General features: G+C 29.5%; 1 protein-coding gene across 11 annotated transcripts in view; it reads left to right on the top strand.

The window, feature by feature from the left end:
• LOC107071973 (cell adhesion molecule Dscam2) overlaps positions 1 to 25667 on the top strand; it is a 191048-nt gene that overhangs the window by 122849 nt on the left and 42532 nt on the right. For 9 of the 11 annotated variants that reach the window (XM_015331475.2, XM_089178704.1, XM_089178702.1 and 6 more), the window contains exon 6: positions 10695 to 10844. In XM_015331475.2, coding sequence (XP_015186961.1) covers positions 10695 to 10844 — 150 coding nt within the window. Of the gene's footprint in view, positions 1 to 10694; positions 10845 to 23407; positions 23535 to 23693; positions 23709 to 25667 lie in introns of those variants that run through there. The other 2 variants (XM_089178706.1, XM_089178707.1) reach the window with 2 other exon arrangements.

Genomic DNA, 25667 nt, shown 5'->3' with positions numbered 1-25667 from the left:
TAATGTTATTACGATATTCCGTATTTGATGAAATTCGATAAATTAATTAATAAATTTTTCACACACACACACACATATATATATATATATATATATATATATATATATATATATATATATTATCGGATGAAAAATCACGTGCCTCTCCTCTACGCTTTGTATATATTATTTTTATTTTTTTTTTTATTTTTTTTTGTTGGTATCTCTCTATTCATTTTTTTTCTCATCTGTCAAAAGTATTCATTTTAAAAAGGTTCAACGAATGTGTATTATATTTTTTTAGGGATATCCCTGTATACACACATTTATCTTTTTCAATGCATTAAAATTCTTTGACGAATAATCGATTATTAAATTTTTAAAAATTGAAATCAATACAAATTGGTAGAATAATATTTTATTGATAGGAAAATTGATGTTTTATTTATTTATTTATATGATTTGTATATTTTAATATCGATCACTCACACAAGATTATTATTTGTATTTGTATAAAATATTAGAATAAGATTATTGTATAATCTTTCTCCTTAAAGATTTTAGAATATTTTTTTTTTAAACAATTGTATATATCTTGTAAAAATAATTTTCTCTTATCAGCTATATCAAATTGTATATATGCACTTTTTTTTTTTATTAAATATTATTCTTACAATATTTCTTATAATACAAAATATATGTTTCTTATAATTTATTTAATAAATATATTTCGTATAATATATATTTCTTTCAGTACAACAATTTCTATATATTTTCCTTGTATATAAAAATTTTATAAATATTTTTTAGACAATTAGATACCTATTGTAAGAACAAATAGTTTTCTTATCAGTTATATCAAATTATATCCACTTTTTTATTTCAAATATTATTCTTACAATATTTCTTAAAATACAAAATATATTTCTTATATATAATTTATTTAATAAATATATTTCCTATAATATATTTCTTTCAATACAATAATTTCTATATTTTCCTTGTATAAAAATTTTATAAATATTTTTTAGACAATTAGATACCTATTGTAAGAACAAATAGTTTTCTTATCAGCTACATCAAATTATATGCACTTTTTTTTATTAAATATTATTCTTACAATATTTCTTATAATACAAAATATATATTTCTTATAATTTATTTAATAAATATATTTTCTATAATATATTTCTTTCAATACAACAATTTCTATATATTTTCCTTGTATATAAAAATTTTATAAATATTCTATTAAATATTTTTAACACAATTAGATACCTATTGTAACAACAAATAGTTTTCTTATCATTTATATCACACACACACACACACACACACACAAATTATATTTCTCTTACAAAATATTATACTTTCTTACAATGCAAAAATATCTATCTTTCTCTTTAGATAAAAATAGAAAAATATAGTATTACGAAAAAAAAAAAAAACGAAAAAACTATTGATTTTTATTTAAATCGACAATAGTAATAAAAATACTCCATCATGATTCCATTCTACATATATAGATCATATATTCCTATAATAGTATAAAAATGTATACCTAAACCTATCTCATGTTTCAAAGTCCTACCTACCCATCCAATTCCCATTTTCCATAGTTTGTTTCAAAAAGAACACTATATGGTTATATTCTCTCTTTCTCATTCGTTTTTTCTTTTTTTTTTTTTTTTTGCTAACACACCTACGCATAATTCGAAACCCCCATATACATACATATATAGAAACAGAAAGGTACATTTCTGTACGTACAAAGTACGTACACAAACACACGAACACACACACACACACACACACCACACATATAGAAAGGATAGGTTGGTTTTATGCGTACACTTTTGGCAGATATTTCGAACAGACCACTATAGTGGGTAGTATTTCGGCTTATTCGAGCATATTATTCGGCCTAGCGCAAAAATATTCGCACTGAGTGAGTCGAATGTTGTTTAAAAATCCTCAAACCTTTCAAACACCCCCCTTTTTTTCCTTTCCAACTTCCTCCACCTTTCCTCCACCACCACCACCATCACCACCACCCCCCACTACTTTCATATCAACGAAAAATAGACGACGTGTCCTGTCATTCTCTCTGACTGTGGAAAATGCTTGTCTAAAAGAGAATAAAAGATAGTGCGAGTAGTATAGTAGTATAAGAATGAGATAGAAAAATTGAAAGAGAGAAAGAGAGAAAGAGAGAGAGGGAGAAAAAAAGAGAGGGGGGTAATGCAAACCCTGACGCATGGTTTTGTACGCGCCAGAATCCGCAACCGCGGTCCATTACTCTTATTAGCGCGAAATGGCAGTCGTGCATGAATATCGCCACGGATAAAACGAAGTTTCACGCTCGAAGCTTGGATGAAAATTCCTCACGGGATATCATAGCTTAATCCACATACATACACACACAAACACACACACAACCTTTATCATTCCTCTTACCAAAAAAAAAAAAAAAAACAAAAAGATAAAAAATAAACACCCCCTTTCAATTCCCACCATCATATTTTCTACTTGTTTTTATCTCTTTAATTCTTTTCATTTTCTTTTCTATTTTTTCTTTTTTTTTTTTCTTTGTCATCATCCCACCATTCTTTTTCAACATATACATAAATATACATGATATTAAATTATGAATCGTTATCTAATAAAATTATGAATAATTTTAAATGAAATTTATATCATCATTTATAAATAAATATTACGCCTGTTCGTATGCAACCCTCCAGACACACATTGAAAATGTTGCTTGCGAGCGCCATCTTCTGAGATGAAATTTTTGTTCAGCCCAAACTGTTCATACACGTGTGTATTAAGGGTTGCCTATCTTTCGGGCAGTAGAAAAAAAAATTCCGTCTCGATAGATGACGCTCGCAAGGAACATTTTCAAAGTGTGTCTGGAGGGTTGCATTCTTACAGGCGTAATATTTTTATAATTATTATATAAATAATTACAAATAAAATTAAAATAATATTATATAATAAATTATTCTCTCTGCTACTGATACTATTGAAATCGTCTCATTCTCTGGTAAAACTTGTTTTTTTTTTTTTTTTTTAAGGTTTCACTTCCAACTTGTGTTATCTACACACATGTTTTTTTTTTTTATATTTTTTTTTTTTTTTAAATGTATTTAATAGGAAAAATATTTCTACGACACGCGTGTATTATTCTCATATATCAATATCGTATGCATGTGCACGCGTTTACTTATTTATATGTCTAGGTTATATATATATATATATATTTTTTTTATACATATATGGATGAACGTTTAATATTTTTCTTTTTTTTTTTTTTTTTTGATCGTACATCGTGCTATCAATCGTTTGCGTTTCATTTACGCGAACGCGCACCCCCTTTTGTTTTTTATTATATTTTATACTCGTTTTTTTTTTCGAGAGAGAGAGCTGGGGATCCTTTTTTTTTTTTTTTTTGAATAATCTTTTTACTTTTTTATTTTCGTCATTGGTATGAAAAAAGTTTCATCACTTTGTTTGCCAATACCGAGGATATGTGCCAAATATTATACGAGAATTGTGTTCTCAAATGAAGTAATCGTCATTCACTGTTTATCACTTCCCAAGCCCAACCCTCTCCCCACCCCTCCCCTCCCCTCGCCCTTTTCAATTTGTTATTTTATTATTACTTAAAATTATGTGTGTGTGTGTGTGTGTGAAGGTACTATTTTTTCTTTTTATTTATTTAAAAATGATTTCCTCGTTCCCTCGCTCCCTCCCTCCAACCCTTTCTCCCTCTCTTTTATTTTATCACTTTTTATACAGTATTAATTTTTAAAGTATATTTTGTATTTGATGCAATAATCTTTTACATTATTTGTCTTGTTCATTTTGTCGCTTCAGGAAAATATATGTAATTAATTATTGTCAAAATATTTCTTCCTCTTCATTCCCTCTTTTTTTCTCTTATTTTTTTTTTTTTTTTTTTTTTTTATTAATATTACAGAGAATTATGGATCATTGATTTGTTTTTTTTTTGTTTTTTTTTTTTTACAGAATTAATTGTAAAACATTTTTCATTATTTGCATTGATCTTCTATTTTGAATAAATTTTGTTTGAAAAATATTTCACCCTCTTTCTCTTCTCTCTCTCTCTCTCTCTCTCTCTCTCTCTTCATCCCTTTTTACATAGTTTTTTTTATTAATATTATAGAAAAAGTATCGATAATAATATTTTGTACACAATTAATATCAAAGTATTATTATTAATTTTGCAATAAACTTTTATCCCAATTTCTTTTATATATATATATATATATATATATATATATATATATATATATTTTTTTTTCTTGCATAAATTTATTTTTTCTCTTTTCTTTTCTTTTCTTTTTTTTTTTTTTTTACAAAATATTACTTTCATTAAAAATTTTCTTTCTCTAATATAATTCTAATTTTAGAAAGTAGTATCTCATTCTTTATTTACTACTACGTTATATACCTGCTAGAGGTATTATCTTTATTCAAGTTATCTTCTACCTTTACTCTACTACATCTTTATCATTATAATTATTTTCTCATATGCACATATTTCCATTTTTATATTACATTTTTCCTTTTTTTTTTTTTTTTACATCTCAGTCATAAGCTTAGTATTTACAAGTATAACATTTCTTTTACCAAAATTATTATTATTATTATTATTATTATTATTATTAACTAGCATTAGAGAATGAACTCGAAAGTTCATTGCCACAAATATCAAATCCCGGGCCCATTGTTCCCGTCCATGAGCGCGATCCTTCCATTCGCGGTTCTTCGTAGCCCATTTTTTTAACACGTTCACGCCGGCGCGTACCACCGGTGGCCCGCGATTGACTGTCCCATCGGGCGGCAAATATTTCATTTTTGAAACCTGTAAGGGTTGTTTTCCTTGTGTCCTCCACCCTCTACCCCCCCCCTCCGCACCTCCAGCCCTTGTTTTCTTCATCTTTATCTGCATCTACATCTTCATCTATTTCTTTTTCTTACTCGTCTTACATTGTCTTTGGATAAAATAAAAAAAAAAAAGAAGAAAAGAAAATATTAAAAAAAGAAAAAAAAAGGAGAGATGAAAACTCGTGGAAATAAGTTGAAATGAAATGAAAAAGGAAAGAAAAAAAAAAAAAAAAGAGTAAAAAAGTAGACGCGTACGATTCGATATTTCAGCTTAAAGCTTTATACGAATTCACTGACGATGGATGGAAAAGGATCACGTCCTCGATTTCGTTTAAACCCCCTTGAGGTACGCTTTAAGGGTTATATCGTCACACTTCGCTTGCTATTTTTCGTTTCTTCTTTTCTTCTGGTATATGACATCTTTCTCTCTCTCTCTCTCTCTCTCTCTCTCTCTCTCTCTCTCTCTCTCTCTCTCTCTCTCTGTCTGTATTATTATCTTACAATTATTATTTTTATTTAGGTATATATATGTATATATATCTGAGTAAAGATATTAATTCGTTACAAAATTGTCAAATATAAAATTGTTACCAAATATTTAAATATAACCAATGCAATGTTTGTAATAAAACAATGATTGTGTGTGGAAATAGAATATAAAAATTAAATAATGAAATTTAAATTTAATTTATTAATATTATGTATAAATATTAATAAAAATTAAATATTAATAATATAAATATTAATACATAATATTATTATATAAATAAATATTTAAAATATTATTATTTAAAATATTATATTAATATTATTATTATTATTATTATTATTATTATATAAATAATAATATATATTAAATATTAATATAATATTATTATGTAAATATATATTATAAAAATATTACTATTTAAAATATCATATTAATATTATTATTATTATTCTATAAATAATAACATATATTAAATATTAATATAATATTATTATATAAATATATGTTAAAAATATTATTATCTAAAATATTATATTAATATAAATATTATTATATAAATAATAATATTATATATTAAATATTAAAATAAAAAAAATATTATATTATATTATTAAATATATAATATAATATATTTAATATATATAATACTTAATTAATTATATATTAATTTATATATTAATTTATATATTAATAAATTAAATAATTAATTTATTTAAACTTAAATCATCAAATATAAAATTCTAACCAAGTATTTAATTATAATCCATGCAATAATTTGCAATAAAACGTCAATTCTTGCATGCAAGGTATTTAAATATATATTTCATTCAATTTAAATATATTAATTTTATTTAATCCTATATGAAAACTAACTAACGTAATAAATGAAATAAAATAATAAGTGCAGACACGTTAAAATCATCAAATATAAAATTCTTAACCAAGTATTTCAATTATAATCCATCGAATTTGAATATCTTCATGTTATTTAACTTTATAATAAAACTATCTCTCTTTTACATCAGTAATATTAAAAAAAAAAAAAAAAAAAATGTAATAAAATAATAATAAAGTGGAATATTTAAAGTTCGACACGTTCAAGAGGAAACGATTTATCAATTATTTCTATGTCATATTAAAAATACACAAAATCAATGCGACAACCACAACGGACGCGACAACTTTGACCAAATTTTAAGGTCATAAGGTTAAAACGAAAAATACCGATACATATATACACACACACACACACACACACACACACACATATCTATATATAGATTGATATAGAAAGAAAGAATAAGAAAAAAAAAAAAAAACGTAATAATAGAGAGAAGAAAATTGTCCTAGCACATATTTTCAACTCAACTTCATATGCAAGAAGAACGCCATTTTATTGTTAGATCTACTCGCGGTGCATTTCAACGTGCCGTGGAATTCCACACGCAATTTCTTGGAAAATAAAGGCTCCAGGAGAATGCACGAAGGAACCCTCTTCCCCCCGTTTAGAGTTGGTTTGGTTGGTGAAGAGAGATGGGCTTGGGGGTTGAGGGTTGGGGGTTGGGGATTGGGGGTTTGGAGGGGTAGAAATGTGCGCACGTGTCGAGATATCGACGCTCCTTCCCAACAGAGATGAGATGCACTTATGTGAATGCATATATCGTTGGTGGGGTATAAGAGAAGAGGGGTATGATGGGGATGAAAATTGTTAGAAATGGGGGTGAGAAGGAACGGAGGGGGAGGAGGAGGAGAGAGGGGGGAAATAAAATGCACTCATTCTCACGGAACTACGTCAAGTCTGACGCTATTTCTACTACTTCTGACTACTACCATTACTACTACTACTACTACTACTTTTACTACTTTTACTATTACTAATATCATATACTACATATATATATATATATATATATATATATATATATGCGTTATGTGTTGTGTATGCAACTGCAAGCGAGAAGTATAAAATAAAATAAAAAAAAAATTAAAAAAAAAAAAAGAAAAAGGGAAATATTTTCACGAAGTAATTCTCGTAGCACGCTTCTAACTTCTCTTACACATTTGTGCAACGAGCCTGGAAATTTGTCTGTGTTTTCGTCTACTATCATCAACGTTAAACCCCCTCGAGGTTATTTTCTTTTTTTCTTTTTATTTTTTTTTTACTAGGGAATACACACACACACACACAATCACATAAAAATACAAATTAGAAAAAAAGTGAAAGACGAATTATTGCAATGGGAATTTGTCTTTTTTCTACTTTTTTCTTTTTTCTTTTTCTTGTTCTTTTTCTTCCTGCGTTAATCCTACTCTGGTGTGTTTCTCTTTAGTTAGTTTATTTTTATAACTTTATGTATGAAAATTTACACGTACGTACAATACGTACATTTGTACTTTCATTCTCATTCATCATAAAAAAAAAAAGGTTACTACAATAATTTTGTCTATTAAAATATGAATGATATGTATATACAATATCAGTGTTAAGATAGTATACAATAATATATTTGTTTGATCATTCAATATTATTCATTTTATTCTGTCAAAATATACATTCAAAATTTTCTGATTTATTTAATATAATATTCATGGCATATGTAATATTGTTTTACGTTCATTCATTCATTCATTCATTCATTCGTTCATTCGTTCATTCATTCGCGTTTGATACACAGAAAAAAAGATACTTTAATATTTAATAATTGAAATAAAAATTGCACACACACCACACGTATATAAAAAATCGTAGTAACTTTCATTTCATTCATAAATATATTTATACATTTCATTGATAAAGAAGAAAAAAATAAAGGAGAAAAAAAACCATAGAAATAAATTCTTATAATAAATAAATAAATAAATAAATAAATATATATATATATATGCACTTTTTTTTATTAAATATTATTCTTACAATATTTCTTAAAATACAAAATATATTTCTTATATATAATTTATTTAATAAATATATTTCTTATAATATATTTCTTTCAATACAACAATTTCTATATATTTATTATAGAATTATATTATTTTTTTTGGAATATAATTAATTAATTATATATATATATATATATATATATATATATATATATATATATATATATATATATATTTCTATTTGAACACTATTTTGAATTCTATATAATATTGAAATAACAAAAACACTATTAAAGGATTCAATTTTTGACAATTACATTGAATTAATTTAATTTTAAAATAATGTGATGCGTAATAACTGATAAACTCTTTTTTTTTTCATTTCACTTTCATATATTATGGGCACATATAAAAATATGTTCCATAAAGAATCGATAACATTTCATTAGAAAAAAAAAAAAAAAAAAAAAATAGAATAATAGCATAAAGTAGTATAAAATAGAGTATAATAGTAATTCACGATATTACAAGAGATATTACTCTACTCGATTCGAAAGTATCGAACAATTCGCGGTCGTTTCTCGATATATCGATGATTGTTCGAAATTGTGTAATCGACGCCCATTCGATATGCTTCTCGAAAATAGAGTGAGAATGAAAGAGAAAGAGAGAGAGAGAGAAATAGAGAGAGAAATAGAGAGAAAGTGAAGAGGGGTGAAGAGGGGGTGAATTGGGGGCGGGGGGGGCAGGGGGAAATACTGGCAAGCATTGTTATGAACGCATACGTATATATTCGTCGCTTGGAAAAATAGCAGGAAATATAATCGAAGGCAACGTTTATCTCGAAGCAGTATCGAGTTCGAGCATCCTCCTCTCCCATCTCCCACAATTTTCCCATCGTCCATCGCAATTCGTGTTAAAACATCTACACACATATTCATATATATATATATATATGTATATATATATATATATCTGTATATGTTTCTTTTTCTCATGCCTCGTAACTTCAATAGATTTCTACTCGACCATAGTGAACTCGTTACGCGCCATTCGAAGCCTTTCATTTATTTTTTTGTTTTGTTCTTTTCTCACGTTTATTCCATGTTTTTTTTTCTTTTTTTTTTTTTTTTTTTTTTTTTTTTATATATACGTACTACCATTCTCATTTTCTTCTTATACTTTTTCTATTCTATTTTTTCTATCCATTTTTATTTTTCCTTTCTTTTTTATTATCCTTCTGTTTATCTTGTTATCGTTTTCAAGTAGATACACGATCATATTTGTATTTATTAAATTTTTGACTAAAACCAGTTATTCAAATTTCCCGCTCAATTACTCTCGCATAAGTTTAATTTTATTTCTATGTATATATATATTTAAAAAATAAAAATCATTAATTTAAGAGATATTTGAATTGAAATATTGCTACGAAGAAAAAAAAAAGTTATTCACGTATAACGTTTGTGTAAAAATTTAATAAGAATTTTAATTATCTTTTTTATATGCCCCTTAAAATATGCAATTTATTCGTACAGACATACACACACACACACACACAGAGACAAACTCTATGTATGTGTATTTTTATAAACCTCTTAAAAACTATATAATTTATTCGTACAAGCGTGTAAAAAGAGTAGTCTATACTTAGGTAATAAATGGCAACATTAAAGCGACAATGTATTAAGGGTTGCAGGTCTCTCAGGTGCTTGTGAAATAATTTTATGCAAATAATTAAACAACTACTACGATTATTTTTTTTTTTTATATATATATATATATATATATACTTTTCTCAACATTTTTTTATACAATCATTTATATGAAAAATCTTATTTGTTGAAAATTTTATTAAAAAAAAAAATAAATAAATCAAATGAAATTTAGATGAAAATAAATTGATCTCAATAATAAAGAAAAGAAAAAAAAAAATCACGATCAAGCTGCATTTGCGAATCGCAAACATCGGCTAGCGAATCGTGTAGATTTTTCGTTAAAAATATTTGCATATTGATGAAACAGGAAGAGAAAAAGAGATAAAAAGAGAGAGAGAGAGAGAGAGAAGGATGAAAGCAGAAGTACCACGTGAAATGGAGAATCCGTAAGAGAGGAAAAAAAAGTAGATAAAACGAAAGAGAGAGAGAGAAAGAGAGTGAGAAAAAGAGAGACGTAGTCATCAATTTGATGAAAAATGAAAAAAGAAAAAAAGACAGAAAAAAAAAGATAAGAAAAAGTCTAAGAGAAAATGAGATTAAACGTAAAAGAAAAAGAAAAGAAAAAACCAAGTAAAAATCTAATGACACACAGATCCATGCAGCAATTTTGCCATAATTTCCATGAAAATGATAAAATCGTGACTGACGAAATACTTTTTTTTTTTTGTTCTTTTTTCCTACTAATCTCGTATTCGTTATTGTTTTTGTTGCAGGTGGCAAATACCATATGTTACCAACCGGTGAACTTCTGGTTTTCTCAGTGACTTCCGCCGATGCTCATCTGAGTTACCGTTGTCGTACCGTGCATCACGTAACCGGTGACACCGTAGAAAGTTCTTCTTACGCGCGACTGGTGGTCACTGGTAAGTTTCCATCCAATTGCATATCACTTTTACCAGTGTTTAGAGTTGGAATGTTAGTAGTGGTGAGATAGTGTTGTAAGTAAAGTAGCCGCACACCCCTTTTCTAAAGCAATCCTTAACCAACCACGTATGGCAGGTTGCCTAACCAAAAGGGCTTCCTATACCCCTCTTTTCGCTTAAAGGAACTTTCGAGGAGGGATGCACATGCATATTTAATGTGTCTTGTAAATGTGCCAGTAAAGCAAAATGTCACTTCTCTCGACGTTTAACGACAAAAACTAACTCCTTCCAAATTCTCACGCGAAACTTTCTCACACCTATTCATTTATATAATCTCTCTCTCTCTCTCTCTCTCTCTTTTGTATCTTTTATTTATTTAATAACTTATATATACCATTTGATTATAAATAAAAACATTAATCGTGAAGACAATTTTTTTTCCTATTTAAAATCACTACATTTTTTTTATTTTATTTAATTTTATAATTAAAATTATAGATATACCTTTTCATACATTTTTCAACTAGTATAGTTATTACAATAACGTAATTCTAAATTGTTCTATTTCCCTTTAAACGTAACCCATTACGCATACAACTAATATATTTTAATTTGATTACTTTTTTATTGAAAATAAATTGTGCAAATTGGAGATATACCTTTTCATACATTTTCCAACTAGTAGAGTTTTTCCAATAACATAATCCTAAATTGTTCTATTTCCCTTTAAATGTAACCCATTACGCATACAACTAATATATTTTAATTTGATTACTTTTTTATTGAAAATAAATTGTGCAAATTGGAGATATACCTTTTCATACATTTTCCAACTAGTAGAGTTTTTCCAATAACATAATCCTAAATTGTTCTATTTCCCTTTAAATGTAACCCATTACGCATACAACTAATATATTTTAATTTGATTACTTTTTTGTTGAAAATAAATTGTGCAAATTGGAGATATACCTCTTCATACATTTTCCAACTAGTAGAGTTTTTCCAATAACATAATCCTAAATTGTTCTATTTCCCTTTAAATGTAACCCATTACGCATACAACTAATATATTTTAATTTGATTACTTTTTTGTTGAAAATAAATTGTGCAAATTGGAGATATACCTTTTCATACATTTTCCAACTAGTAGAGTTTTTCCAATAACATAATCCTAAATCTGACTCTTTCCCTTGAAAAGTATTTTTTTTCTTTTTCTTTTTCTTTTTGTTTTTTTGTTTTTGAAAGTTAATTGTGCACGAAATAATTGAACTCGACCGATTAAAACTAATTTTGCTCGTTAATTTGAAATATTTCTCGAGAATAACCAACTCTCGTTTTGATATTCGTACATTCGTGCGTACACATAGACACACACACACACACACCTATACGTATCTATTTAAACGTTCACATTTATATAACGATCTCTCAGGCATTTCTATAGCTTTTACCATAGTAAATCATAATGCATTGTTATACGTATTCTCTCCCTTCACCTTTTTCATCTCCTACCTTTTCTACCACCCACCACCTACCCACCCTCTTTCTCTCTCTCTCTCTCTCTTTCTCTCTTTCTCTCTTTCTAGCTTTCTCTTCCAATATCTCTCTCGCAATCCACGCAACTCACCTTCTTCATGAATAAATCATGAGCGGTCCGAAATGCTAATGGCCGAAACGTCCGCGCTCTGCTTCGTCAGCCCTAGTTCAACCTCAACGAGAAATACTAGGACTCGTAAACAATATACGTGATACGGCGTATCCTCGAAAATATGCATCTACCCTTTCCTATGGGGCTTACGTGTATACCAGAAAATAGAAACTAAAGGTTTTTTCAACATAAACCTAACGTAACATCCGAGGCTTTTTTTTCGTTTTTCACTTTATATAATACTTTGCTGATTTAAATCTCGTTCATTGAGACGTTTAAAGTTTAATATTGAAAGAGGATAAGGATAATATTAAATCAGATTGAACAGATCTTTCTGGCAGATCTCATAATTTATACAAATATATTGAATTATTATAGAAATAGTTAATCACACGCAGAATTGTACTGATTTAGTAACACGTGAATAGGAAATGAAGTTAGTTTGAGGTAATTGTCTGAGAGCCGTCAAGAATGTTCCTAATCAAGCTGCGTTTGACAATCTTATCGAGGAAGATACTAGGATGCAGACTCCAGGAGTTCGTCGTCGTCGTCGTCGTCGTCGTCTTCGTCGAGGCACTTTGCTTCTCTACCAAGCATAGATGCTGATTGATAAGGCATGAAATGGGTCGAACGTGGATGAGTGTGTTTGGAACAATAGATGGCTAATGATGAAAGTGCAAGCCGTGGTAATAGTGGTAGTGTTGGTACCACTGATGGTTGACGCTGTACGCCCATTACTCTGAAACGCAACGAAGACGAAATACCCAAACGCCAGATGAACATATTGTACAACGTTCGTGCATATCCGCCAAACTCCCCATTCCTCTTTTCCAATCCCCCCCTACCCCCGCTCCCCCCCCCGCTTCCACTCACTCTCTCAACCCCCATAAACGAAACCAAAGAGCTTCTGCCGTCAATTAATCATGGTATCCTTCTCCTGCCGTTGAAACCCGTCGTCCTCGGGGTATCCATAATTAAATAGAAATAAAAGAACACAATGACGTACTTGTAAAATACGATAGTATTTACCCTGAGACCTTTTTAAAAATCAACTCATCGAGAGGTATAATATTAATCACTCTCGTTTGATTTTATGAGCTCGTTACGTTACTGAACATCATCGTCATTTATAATCGTTCAGTTTTAATACAAGTTCATTATATATATATATATATATATATATATATATATATATCTTAGTACTTTATTAAAAACTCTTATCAATTTTTTTATTTGTTCTCTTTAAAATACCTTAACATGTGAATATACTATTCGTACATACGTGTATAATGTTTTTTTTTATATATTATTTTCAAATTCTTTTATTTTTCTAACAATATTGATATTGAATTTTTTTAACATAATTAATAATCATTAAATGTAGAACAATTAGATGTGAAAAGGGTTGCAGGTATCCAGGCGTATATAAAAACAATTCACGCAGAAAATAATTGTAACACTAGATTAAATCTAGTTATAAAATGGATATTCGTAACAACAATATTGGTATTTGATTTTTTACTATTGACAAAAATGATTAAACATAGAACAATTAAATGTAAAGAGGGTTGCAGGTTTTCAGGCGTGCAATAAACTATTCACACATATGATAATTACAGCACTACACAACAAATCTATTTGTCAAATGGGTATTCGTGATAATTTCAACGATTAGATCGCAACGTATGACCAATTAACTATCATTAGATATTGATGGTACCATTAGAAATGTTGAAGAAAAGGAATCTAGTACATTAAAAACATAATTTGATAATAATATCCACCATCTTCGTACGTTTCTCCTTGTTCGCCATTACCATTCGTGCATTTTTCGCAACTTTTCAACTCTCTCTCTCTCTCTCTTTCTCATCTCACTTATTCTCTCTCTCTCTCTCTCTCTCTCTCTCTCTCTTTCTATTCCTTTCAACTAACGCGTCAGAGTTATAACACTTTAGTATGCCGCCATTTTAGGGAAGCACTGCTGCCTTTTAGGCCTGATGTCCATTAAAGAGCACGCCTGTACGAACTGCAAACCGTTTAAAACTCGAATTCCTTAAGCCACGTACAACACTAATGGACCATAGTACTCCCTACTATTTCTCCTCCTAACTCCCACCTCCACACCCCCATCTTTCTACTGAAAACTACTACTACTACTACTATTACTACTACATCCTCCCAATCCTTTTTCTCATCCACCACTTCTTTTTCCTCGTCTTTTTTTTTTTCTTTTCTTCCTAGAGTAACGTTTCACGTGTCCTAACCTCCCTCGTAATCCTCCCACCATTCTTCTGTTTCAATGTTTAGAAATCACCCCAACACTACCATTTTCCTCCCCTAACCAGACACAAAACTTAATACTTACATTTAAACTCTCGAAAGAGCTAAAGGTTTACTTGATTATAAAAGAGGAAAAGGGAAATTGGAGAACTTGTTTACTCATCGATTTAACCGTAAAACGTTCGTCCTTTCTAAATGAAATCCTAGATAGATATCTTTGAAAAAACATACACACACACACACATACACAGATTTCAATGTATGTATATATGTATGATCAATATCTTCAATTTTGATATAAAATTCCGATTGAATTTGTTTTATTTTATAACGATAGATAAAAAAAAAACGTTTTGTCAAAAGAGAAAAAGAAACGAAGTAAAGTTGAAGGAAGTAATGCGAAAAGAAAAGAAAGAAAGAAGAGAAAGAAAAAAAAGCGCCCTAAAATCAATCGTGATCTCGCTTGGATAACTCCTGTTAACAAAGTACCGAGTAAACTGTCTTACGATAGAGAGAAAAAAAAGAAAAAAGAAAAGGAAAAAGAAATTGTCGAAAGAAGAAAGAAGAAAGATAGAAAGAATGAAAGGGCACGGTCTCTCGCCTTTCTCGTAGTTCCGACTTATGTTAGTCAAGGATGATCACAGTCGGAGAAAGACAGTCAGTCGGATTTCGCTTTAACCGAGCGTTAAATTAGTTCGACGGTCGAACGATTTCTCAGCTCACACACCGAACCAACGAATGAACGAATGAACGAATGAACGAACGAACGTACCATCTTCGATTCCTAACGTAGACAACGACTACGACTACGACGACTACGACTACGACGACTACGACGACGACGACGACGACGACGACGACGTGGAGTCTGCTTCCTCGTCGATAACTTTTTGCTATCTAAAGTTCAACGACTCGACTTTACTCTCTATCCATCTAGGTATATACGTGTAGATATATAGCCTAGCTCTTTTTGTCCTAGTTAAAGGAACATCGTCTGTACGTTGTCGTTATAGATGAACGAATATGTTCTAAGTAATTTGATCAAATTTTAGCTCCGACGTAAAACGAGTTGCAGATCTTTTACGAGAGTCAAAAATATTATTTATCAAAATAATCATTGAAATAATACTATTATTATTAATTAAACCATTTCTAATATATATATAGTTTAGTTTTTTTCTAAATAATATTACGTTAATTTGTCGTAATATTTTGTCTATTTCGTTGCCCCCTGAAGAATGGCAATACTTCAAACTTCCTAGACGTTAAAGGGGTTGCTAGTCTTTAGGCGCATTAAAATAATCGTTTGATATAATACGATTGTTAATTAAAAGTTATGGTTCTTATTATTCACTTAGAATGATTGTTAATTAAACTACATTTGATCAAATTTTAGCTCCGACGTAAAACGAGTTGCAGATCTTTTACGAGAGTCAAAAATATTATTTATCAAAATAATCATTGAAATAATACTATTATTATTAATTAAACCATTTCTAATATATATGTATATAGTTTAGGTTTTTTTCTAAATAATATTACGTTAATTAGTCGTAATATTTTGTCTATTTCGTTGCCCCCTGAAGAATGGCAATACTTCAAACTTCCTAGACGTTAAAGGGGTTGCTAGTCTTTAGGCGCATTAAAATAATCGTTTGATATAATACGATTGTTAATTAGAAGTTATAGTTCTTATTATTCACTTAGAATGATTGTTAATTAAACTACTTTTAGTATTCTAGTTTTTTTTTTAAATAGTATTATGTTAATTTGTTATAATATAATTTAAATTTAATTTAGTAAATCTCGCTAATAATAAAATATCTGAATTGGTAATTGAAATCAATTTTTCTTGTCTGACTAAACTTCCGATAACATTTGAAAAATTCTACAAGAAATAGAAATAAAAGAAAAGGAAAGAAAAAAAAATGAACAGGAAATACATTCATCCCTTTTTATGTATATATATATTTGTCTATCCTTTTTTCTCTTTGGCACGCGTTTATCGACTCCAGCGTAGGTTTTTGCTGGTCAAGCGAGAAGCGAGAGAGGGTAGGTCGAGAGTAAAAAGAGGCAAATAGGCGAAGAAAAAGGAAAAGAAGGATAGAAGGTGCATGAGATCGCCATATTGGAGACTCGGCGAAAACGCAAAGTGCAATCCGCAGAGCTCGACTCTGGAGCCAGTTTGGGAAGCAACGTCGGCAAGAAACAATGCAGCCATCACGGCTCCTCCAATCCCTTCGCTTGCTACCCCGCAATCTTATCGAGCCCAAACTACTTGTATATCTCTCTTTTCTGATGGAAGTGAAAGGTTGCTCTGGATACAGGAAGAGAATGAGACCGTATATACATATATACATACATGTACACATATATAAATTTACTAAATATAGTACACATGTAGTAATCCTTTCATATTGACGAGTATTATATTTATTTCTTTTTCTTTTTTTTGTTTTTTTTTTCTACATTGCTACAATTTTAATTTTAATCTATATGGAAGATTTTTTTTTTGCTGAGATTCACGAGATGCATTTAAAAATAATTTATCGAAATAATAATTAAAAGAACTTACACATATGCTGATACATTTGAAATAAACTTATTATATATTATTTTTAAATAATATTAAATAATTTTTGTAGAGCTACTTTTATCTTACAATTTTAATAATAGAAAATAAAATATAATTTTAATAGTATATATAATATATATATATTATATATTTTAATTTAATAATTTAATTTAATTTAATAATTAAAAATAATTTATCAAAATAATAATTTAAAAAGAACTTACACATATGCTGATATATTTGAAATAAACGTATTACATTTTTAATATTCAATAATTTGTCTAACTACTTTTTCTTACACTTTTAATAATAGAAAATAAAATATAATTTTAATAGTATATATATATATATATATATATATATATATATATATATATATATATATATATATATATATATATATATATATAATATACAATATATTTTAATGTAATAATTTATATATAATTTGTGTGTGATTATAATTTTAAATAATACAAAATAATAAATATTATTTTAATACTTATATAAAACGCGAACGATATTTGGATAAGATAAACGTTTAATCGAATACGACAAACTATTTTTAACAAAATCTTTAATTGTCTATACTAATATACATTTAATTTATTATTTAAAAATAAAAATTAAAATAAAATAAAATTAAAACAAAGAATACGGTTAAAGATCGTTTTCTATGAGAGTGGGGGAGGGAGGAGGGGAAAGAACAGATAAAGAGAAAGAGATGATAATTTAATCGTGGTGTAGGACGAGAACAACGTCAACTAATACTAGGACGACTACTAGGACGACTACTACGACGATGACTACGACGACGAGACGGATTAATCCCATCCAAAACTGTAGGATTAAAATTATCCCTCGCAGCGACACGTCCTTTTTCTTTTTCTCCCTTTTATATATTTCCTTCTCTCTACCACCTTTTCTCAACCACACTAAATCTTCCCCCTTCGTTACTACATCCTTCTTTATCATTTTCACATCATCTCGAATCACGACACTTTGTAAGACCACACTGACATTCCTATCATACACACACACACAAACACACACACATATATATATATACATAGTTATACAAATTTTTGCAAATTTTTACTTCAATTCGATCCTTACAAAATTTCATCTATTTATATTCAAAAATTAGAAATAATTATAATTATTTTCTATATTTAATTAATATATTCTAATATTTGATATTTTTCTAATTTCTCTATTCTATTATTTATTAATAATAATTAATATATTCTAGATTTTTAATGAAAATCTGTTTTAAATACAATTTTATACAATTTGCCTTCGTTAAGGGGCACATGATTGTCATTGTTCATAGTAAACACGGGTTGCCATTGTTAAGGAGCATGTTTAGTTTCTCAGCTTTTTACAATTATCAATAATTACTAATGCTATTATTAATTAATTTATCTAATTATTTCTGTTTATTCAAGACAAAAGTTTATTATATTTTTGTTTGGAATCAAATCTTATTAACACAAGTACCAAACATTTTGGAATTAGATGATTCGGAAAGTTGTTTCGTTGTTTGCTGACGCAATAATGACATTAATTAATGCAAACGGACAAATAGTAACACATGAGAAATAGATAAGAGATTAAATTTATCAAATTCAACTATTTATGACCACTGGAAGGGTTTAGGTTTAACCTCGAAGCAAAAATTATCTTTCCATTTTTACAAATGAAAAACGAAACGACTTTTGACTTTTCAAACCATCTCTAATATAATATTATTATAAAGAAAGTAAAAATTTACAAAATAAAAAGAAAAAAATAAACTTATTAAAAGGAAGGTTTCATATTTCAACTAATTATCGTAGTTCGTTGTATCGTGGGTAGATGGTAACACGTGCGTTAGTATGAAATTTTGATGATGCTAAAAAGCAAAAGCATCGATAGAACCAACAACGACCCCTGGGCAACTTGCTGTCATTGACTGGAGCAAATTTTCGAAAAAGAGGTTACGCGGTATGAGAAACACACTCACATATATACACACTGAAAAACAATGTTTGTGTGTGTGAGAGAGAGAGAGAGAGAGACAGACAGACAGACAGACAGACAGAGAGAAATGGAAATATATAGTTCAGTATAAATCAATGCTCTCCACGATTATAGTGAATTATATCAATGGCATTTTGTGCGATGGCGCATGTGCAAACGTTCCCTTTTGCCCGTGCAATTTGTGCACTGGGATAACGTCGAAGTGACCTGAATTCTGAAGCAATCAGCGGCTGACATTAAATTACATATGCGCTTTATCACCAACGCAAAAGGGAGATAGAGATATACATATACACACATATTTGCATGTATATTTATAGAAAGATAGACAGATAGAGAGAGAGAGAGAGAGAGAGAGATATATAAAGAGATAGTTGGAGAATTTAGGGATGCAAAATGATCTGTAATATGCTCGACAATAATAGTTTATTAATGACGTCAAACTTCATACACAAATTTACTCCTAATCTTCATTCCCCCATCTACTTCGTGCAATTCACTAAATTTATCATTATTTATTAATTAATCTTTAATTAATAAATCCCTTATTATTGGTCGTTAGGTTTTAATATCGATGATTCTAATTAATTGTAAGTTACAAGTTGTTGCGATAAATATATATAACAACAAAATAGTTCAGTATTATAAAAATATAATTATTATTGATTTCACAAATATACGAAAAATTATTTATTTTTTTTTTTTTTTTCAATTATTCCTAAGATATGTTTTATTTATAAGTATTTTATTTAAAAGTATGTTTTTTTTTGAACGAAATTGCGTCATTCACAAAATTATTAACCAGCACGAATATATTTTTGTCTGATCAACTTTTTTTATTCTTAAAAAAATTATTCGCGCGAATTTTTGACAGGGAAAATTGTTACGAGTAATTTTAAACAACATTTAATTGCCACTTTTTTTCTTTCGAGCAATTTTCGGATACACGTTTTTTTTTCTTTTTTTTTTTTTTTTTAAATCAAAAGAGGAATCAAAAAAGATCTCGATTAATGATTGACAAACATTATTTTCACAAAAGTAAAAAAAGAAAAATGTATAAAATATCTTCATCGTCATGTGCTATTTATTATCAATTAAACGTTGAGATAATAGAACCATTAAATTGTACATTTAGAAGATTAAATAAAAAAATAGAAAAAAAAATAGAAAAGAAAATGAAAGAAATGAAACTCAAGAAAAAAAAAGAAGAAGGGTAAAAAAAAAGAAATTACGAGATATAACGCGTTGTAAATCGACCTTCAACGGACTGAAAAAGGGCCTCGCGGGAACGAGAAAAGAATTGTGTCGTGTTCGTACCTAATGCACTCTCACTCTCTCTCTTTCTCTCTCTTTCTCTTTCTATCTATCCAACTCTCTCATTTATTCTTTCTCATTTTGAGAGAGAGAGAAAAAAAATAGAAAGAAAGGAGACAAACATTGTACGGCTAATTAGCGAGGAACTTCATTAAGTTCGAGGTTCCCTTGTTCGCGTGGGTTAAGTACGTGATAAGGGCCCGGCGACGTTTGAAATCCGCTTTGACGACGATACACTCTCTCTTTCTCTCTCTCTCTCTCTCTCTCTCTCTCTCTCTCTCTCTCACTCATACACACATATATATATATATATAGATACAATGGGTGTATATTTAATAGAGTCTTAATTGGACTCGTTGCCTCGAAAGGTTTAATTGGCCATCGTTCTGTGTGAGACTAAAAAGATAGAAACAGAGAAAGATAAAAAGTTAGACAGAGAGAGAGAGAGAGAGAGAGATATCTGCCCTTTTCTTTTTTCTTTTTATTTTGTCTTTCTTTATTCTCTTCTCTCTCTCTCTCTCTCTCTCTCTCTCTCTCTCTCTCTCGCTCTCTATTGCACAGATTTTCTTTTTGGTCTATCATTTTTCCTTTTATTTTCCTCTCGTACTCGTTGAATAATCAGTCGAAGCTCGTGTCTCTCGCATGCACTTATGCGTTATGGGATGTAAAACCAGAATATAAGCGAAAGGAGAGATTTGCAAGAAAGGGAGAAGAAAGGTGGAGGTGGAGGTAAAAGTGGAATGGGAGAAGGAAGGGCTTGTTGCATGATGGAAAATCGTGGATTACGTAGTCAATGACCGATGGTTCAAAGGATACGAAGATGCTCGTTTGAGCGCACTGTCTGCTACTGTAACTAATACTACGCTCTCTCTCTCTCTCTCTCTCTCTCTCTTTCTCCTTCTCCTTCTCTTTCTCTTTCTCTCTGTTTCTGTTTCTCTTTCTGTTTCGTATGCTATAGTAAAGCCACGTTTAAATATTACACAACAAGAGAGAGAGCCCTTAGAAAGGTACTTCTCTCGCGAGTTTGGATACTTTGGTTATTAATTAAACTTCTACCATTCTTGTTTTACAATTTATATTACGAAAATGATACGCTCTACTTATTACAATGTTAGAAAGAAAAAGAAAAACTATTAAAATAAAAAAATCCTACAATTATGATACTCTTGATATTCTGCATTCGTCTCATTCTCTCAAAACTTAGTTTTATGATTTTTTCTTTTTATTTCATATAAAATACTAAATATTATTCTAAAAATATGCATAATTTAATTACAACATTAGAGTTCAATTTTTATCATTATTTAGAAATAAAATATTTGATTTTGCAAACATTTTGTTAAAGTGTTTTATTATTTACTTTCTTTAAAATTATTATAAAAATGCGCGCCTATATAAATGCAACCCTCCAGACATATTTTGAAAGTGTTGCTTGCGAGCGTCATCTGTCGGAACGAAATTTTTGTTCTGCCCGAAAGATAGTCAACCCGTCATACATACGTGTATAAACAGTTTTGACTGGAAAAAAATTCCGTCCCAGTAGATGACGCTCGCAAGCATTATTTTCAAAGTGTGTCTGGAGGGTTGCATACGAACAGGCGCGCATTTTTATAATTAAATTAATAATTAAAAAACAATAAAAAGAATAAAAAAAAAAAAAAACAAAAAAAAAGCAAAAGAATGTAGATTGAATACGAAATGAAAAATCAAATATTCATTTTCATTTATATTGTACAAAAATATACGAATCGATTCAATATAATTACATTTGATTGTTCAATTGTTGAACAATCATTTATGTAAAATTAATCAATGATTCATCGTAAAATGTATCTTTTAATCGAACTAATTAAAAACAAATAATTATACAATAGATTATAAAAATTGTTTCAATGAATTTATACCAATTTTTAATTCTCCACTTCAAATATCGAATCCTTTCTCTCTCTTTTTTTTATTACCCTTTATACAATATTGGTCTCAACTATATATATATATATATATTTTACAAGAAATAAAGGACGAATTTAATCGTAGAACGTTCGGAGATAGGAGATCGATGTTTAGGAAATGAACATCACGTGACGTTGCGTTAATTTTGGCTTTTCGGACTGATCGGACCTGTCGATACATCGATTGAGAAGAACAGAGAGAGAGAGAGAGAGAAACAGACAGATAAAACTAGATAGATAGACTGATTGATAGACGAATAAGAGAGAGAGAGAGAGAAGGATACAAACAAAAAAAAATAAAATAAAAAATAGAAAGAAAAAAAAAATGAAACATAATCGAGAGGACGAATCAGCTTTTCGATACGTTTTCGAATCGTCGTAAATCCTCTTTCGTGCTCGTTTTCGATAGCTATAGTAGCAACAACACAGTACCATGGTACCACTCTACCAATACCAATACCAATACCAATACCGGTACCGGTACCCAGCCGGTATCGAAGAATTAATTCGATAAACCGCCAGCAGATTCGTCGTTTAGCGATGAAAACCGGACGGAGATATTCTGAAGAGGAGGTGGAAGTGGTGCTAGGGGGGTACAGGTGGCAAATAGAAGAGGAGGAATAAGAGAAGGGGAATTATAGGGTGGATAGGTTGGATAGGGTGGATAGAGGTAAAAGGAGGAGGAGCAGGAGGAGGAGGAGGAGGTTGCATAAATCGAAAGCAAATGCTGTGAAAAGTTTGCAACGTGTTGGGGGCTATGAACAGAGAGAAGCCAACATTTCGGGGCGTTGCTGGTGTTCCACTGCTGTTGCTGTTGCTGATGCTGATGCTGATGCTGATGCTGTTCTGCTGCTGCCTAGTGCTGCTGCAGGAATATGGCAAACTGGAATATTGCGAATGTATGGCAAACAGAGAGAGAGAGAGAGAGAGAGAGAGAGAGAGAGAATGTTTCTACGTGCGCGCGTACATGCCTCTACGAAAAGGGGTGGAATAGAGTGAGTGAGTGAGTGAGTAAGGTGAGGTGAGGTGAGGTGAAGTGAGGGAACGGAGGGAGTGCAAGGGGTGAGGAGGAGGTAGGTAGTGGCCGATCAATACGCCATCAGCTTAAATTACAATAATAACGCGGTCCAGACAAAGCGAGGCCATTATAAAATAGCGCCATCGTAAAAAGCTTTTCCCCGAGCTTTCCGTCGAGTTTCCGTTCAACCATTCGCGCACCGCTTTTCCACCTAACTCAACTCAACCCCCCCCCCAAACCCGCCACTTCTCCTATAACACGTGGAAAACTTCAACGACCGCGCGTGAACTTTAATCGTCGTTTGTATCTCATCCCGCGAATTCAGCACGGCCCCCTCTTTCCCCTCCCTCCCCCATCCAGCCCCCCAACTCCCCTCACCTCCTCACCAATCAATCTATCCAAAAGAAAATTTATTTCAGTGTATGCAAATAAAATAGATTTATTGTCAGGTTAATTTTTGCCTTTTCGATCGAGAGAGAGAGAGAGAGAAAGAGAAATGAAATAAAAAGGTTTTTTTCTCTCAAAGGTTTGTTTTTGATATTTTATCGAAATTACAATTGCGATAACATTAAGTTCATTCAGATAAGCGGGATAAATGTTATTATCGATACGTGTCACATTCATGGTATTTAATAATGTTATCTTAAAATAAATTTCGAACAGTTTTAAATTAAACAACAGATCAATTGCAACTGTATTTTTATGACAGAAAAATAAATCTTCTTATTAAATCAAGCTATTTAACAATTTTCATTTTATATGTTCAAATTATTGTCAATTGATAGAATATTTAAAATAAATATATTATTAATTGTTTAAAAATCTATCTATATATATATATATATTGATTAAGTGAAAAAATGAATAATATTTATCGTCATTCTATTTCTATAAATTAAAAATTATATTAATATTTATCATATAATAATTTAAATATAAAAATATATATTTAAAAACGCTAATGATAATCGTAAAAATCGTTGATCTCATTTTGCAATGAAACAACATTACTAATTAAATAAACCTTTTTTTATTTTATTGTCTTTCTTTCTCTTCGTATGTATAATTACGGAATTATCAATGACAAACTTGAAAAAAAACAAAAAAAAATTAAGTAGAAATTTGGTTGGTTGGAAGAGGAGAAGGAAGAGGAGGAGTAGGAGGAGGTGCAGGTGGAGATCGTCGATCGACACTCAACTCGTTTTCCCGACTGACCCCGAATGCCGTTACTGATGAAATTATAATTGATAAAGGAGTAAAGCCAAAAGCGTTTTGGTTGGTTCCTCTACCCCGTGTGCACGAGTTTACCACCCATTGTACGTAACAAACGAGCCTTGAGCACTTTAATATCGGATTATTATATTATCGTCCGAACGCCATAGGGCGGAATAACGATTGAAATTGAACGTTCTCTATACTATACTTTGATATCGATCTATGAACTCAACTCGACAACGACTACTACGTTATCAACGATATTGCAAAAATAATATCCATGAGAGAGAGAGAGAAAGAGAGAGAGAGAGAATTGATCTCTCTCTCGCATTAATTTCACTATTTTTCTCTTTCTCTTATTCGTTATTATTCCATAACACATTGACTTTTCTATCATCGTGCCATTTAAAACATCACCAAAGAGATTAACACAATTTTGTCTTTTATCATTTTTTTTTCCTTCTTCTTCTTCTTCTTCTTTCTTTCTTTCTTTTTTTTTTTTCTTTTATTATTTATTACTTTTTCTCTATCCTATCATTTTATTTTGTGTGTGTGTGTGTATGTGTGTGTGTTCCACTCGTTTAAAAATATTCTATCATTTTGATTTTGATTTTGATTTCTTTCGTATTAAAATATTAACTATAATAATCGGTTTAAAGTGCGATTATAAAAAGATGATTTTGTTTGTTTGTTTCAATACTTCTTTATTTCTTTTCTTTTCTTTTTTGTTTTTTTTTTTTTTTTTTATTAATGATTTTTTATTCTTCATTTTATTTATCTATACAAATATCCACGATAA

Source organism: Polistes dominula, unplaced genomic scaffold (assembly GCF_049000335.1).
Source record: "Polistes dominula isolate Pdom_NZ unplaced genomic scaffold, Pdom_raw_medaka contig_11, whole genome shotgun sequence".
NCBI lineage: Eukaryota > Metazoa > Arthropoda > Insecta > Hymenoptera > Vespidae > Polistes > Polistes dominula.
Note: the sequence above shows the minus strand (reverse complement) of the source record. Positions and strands in the feature narration are given on the sequence as shown.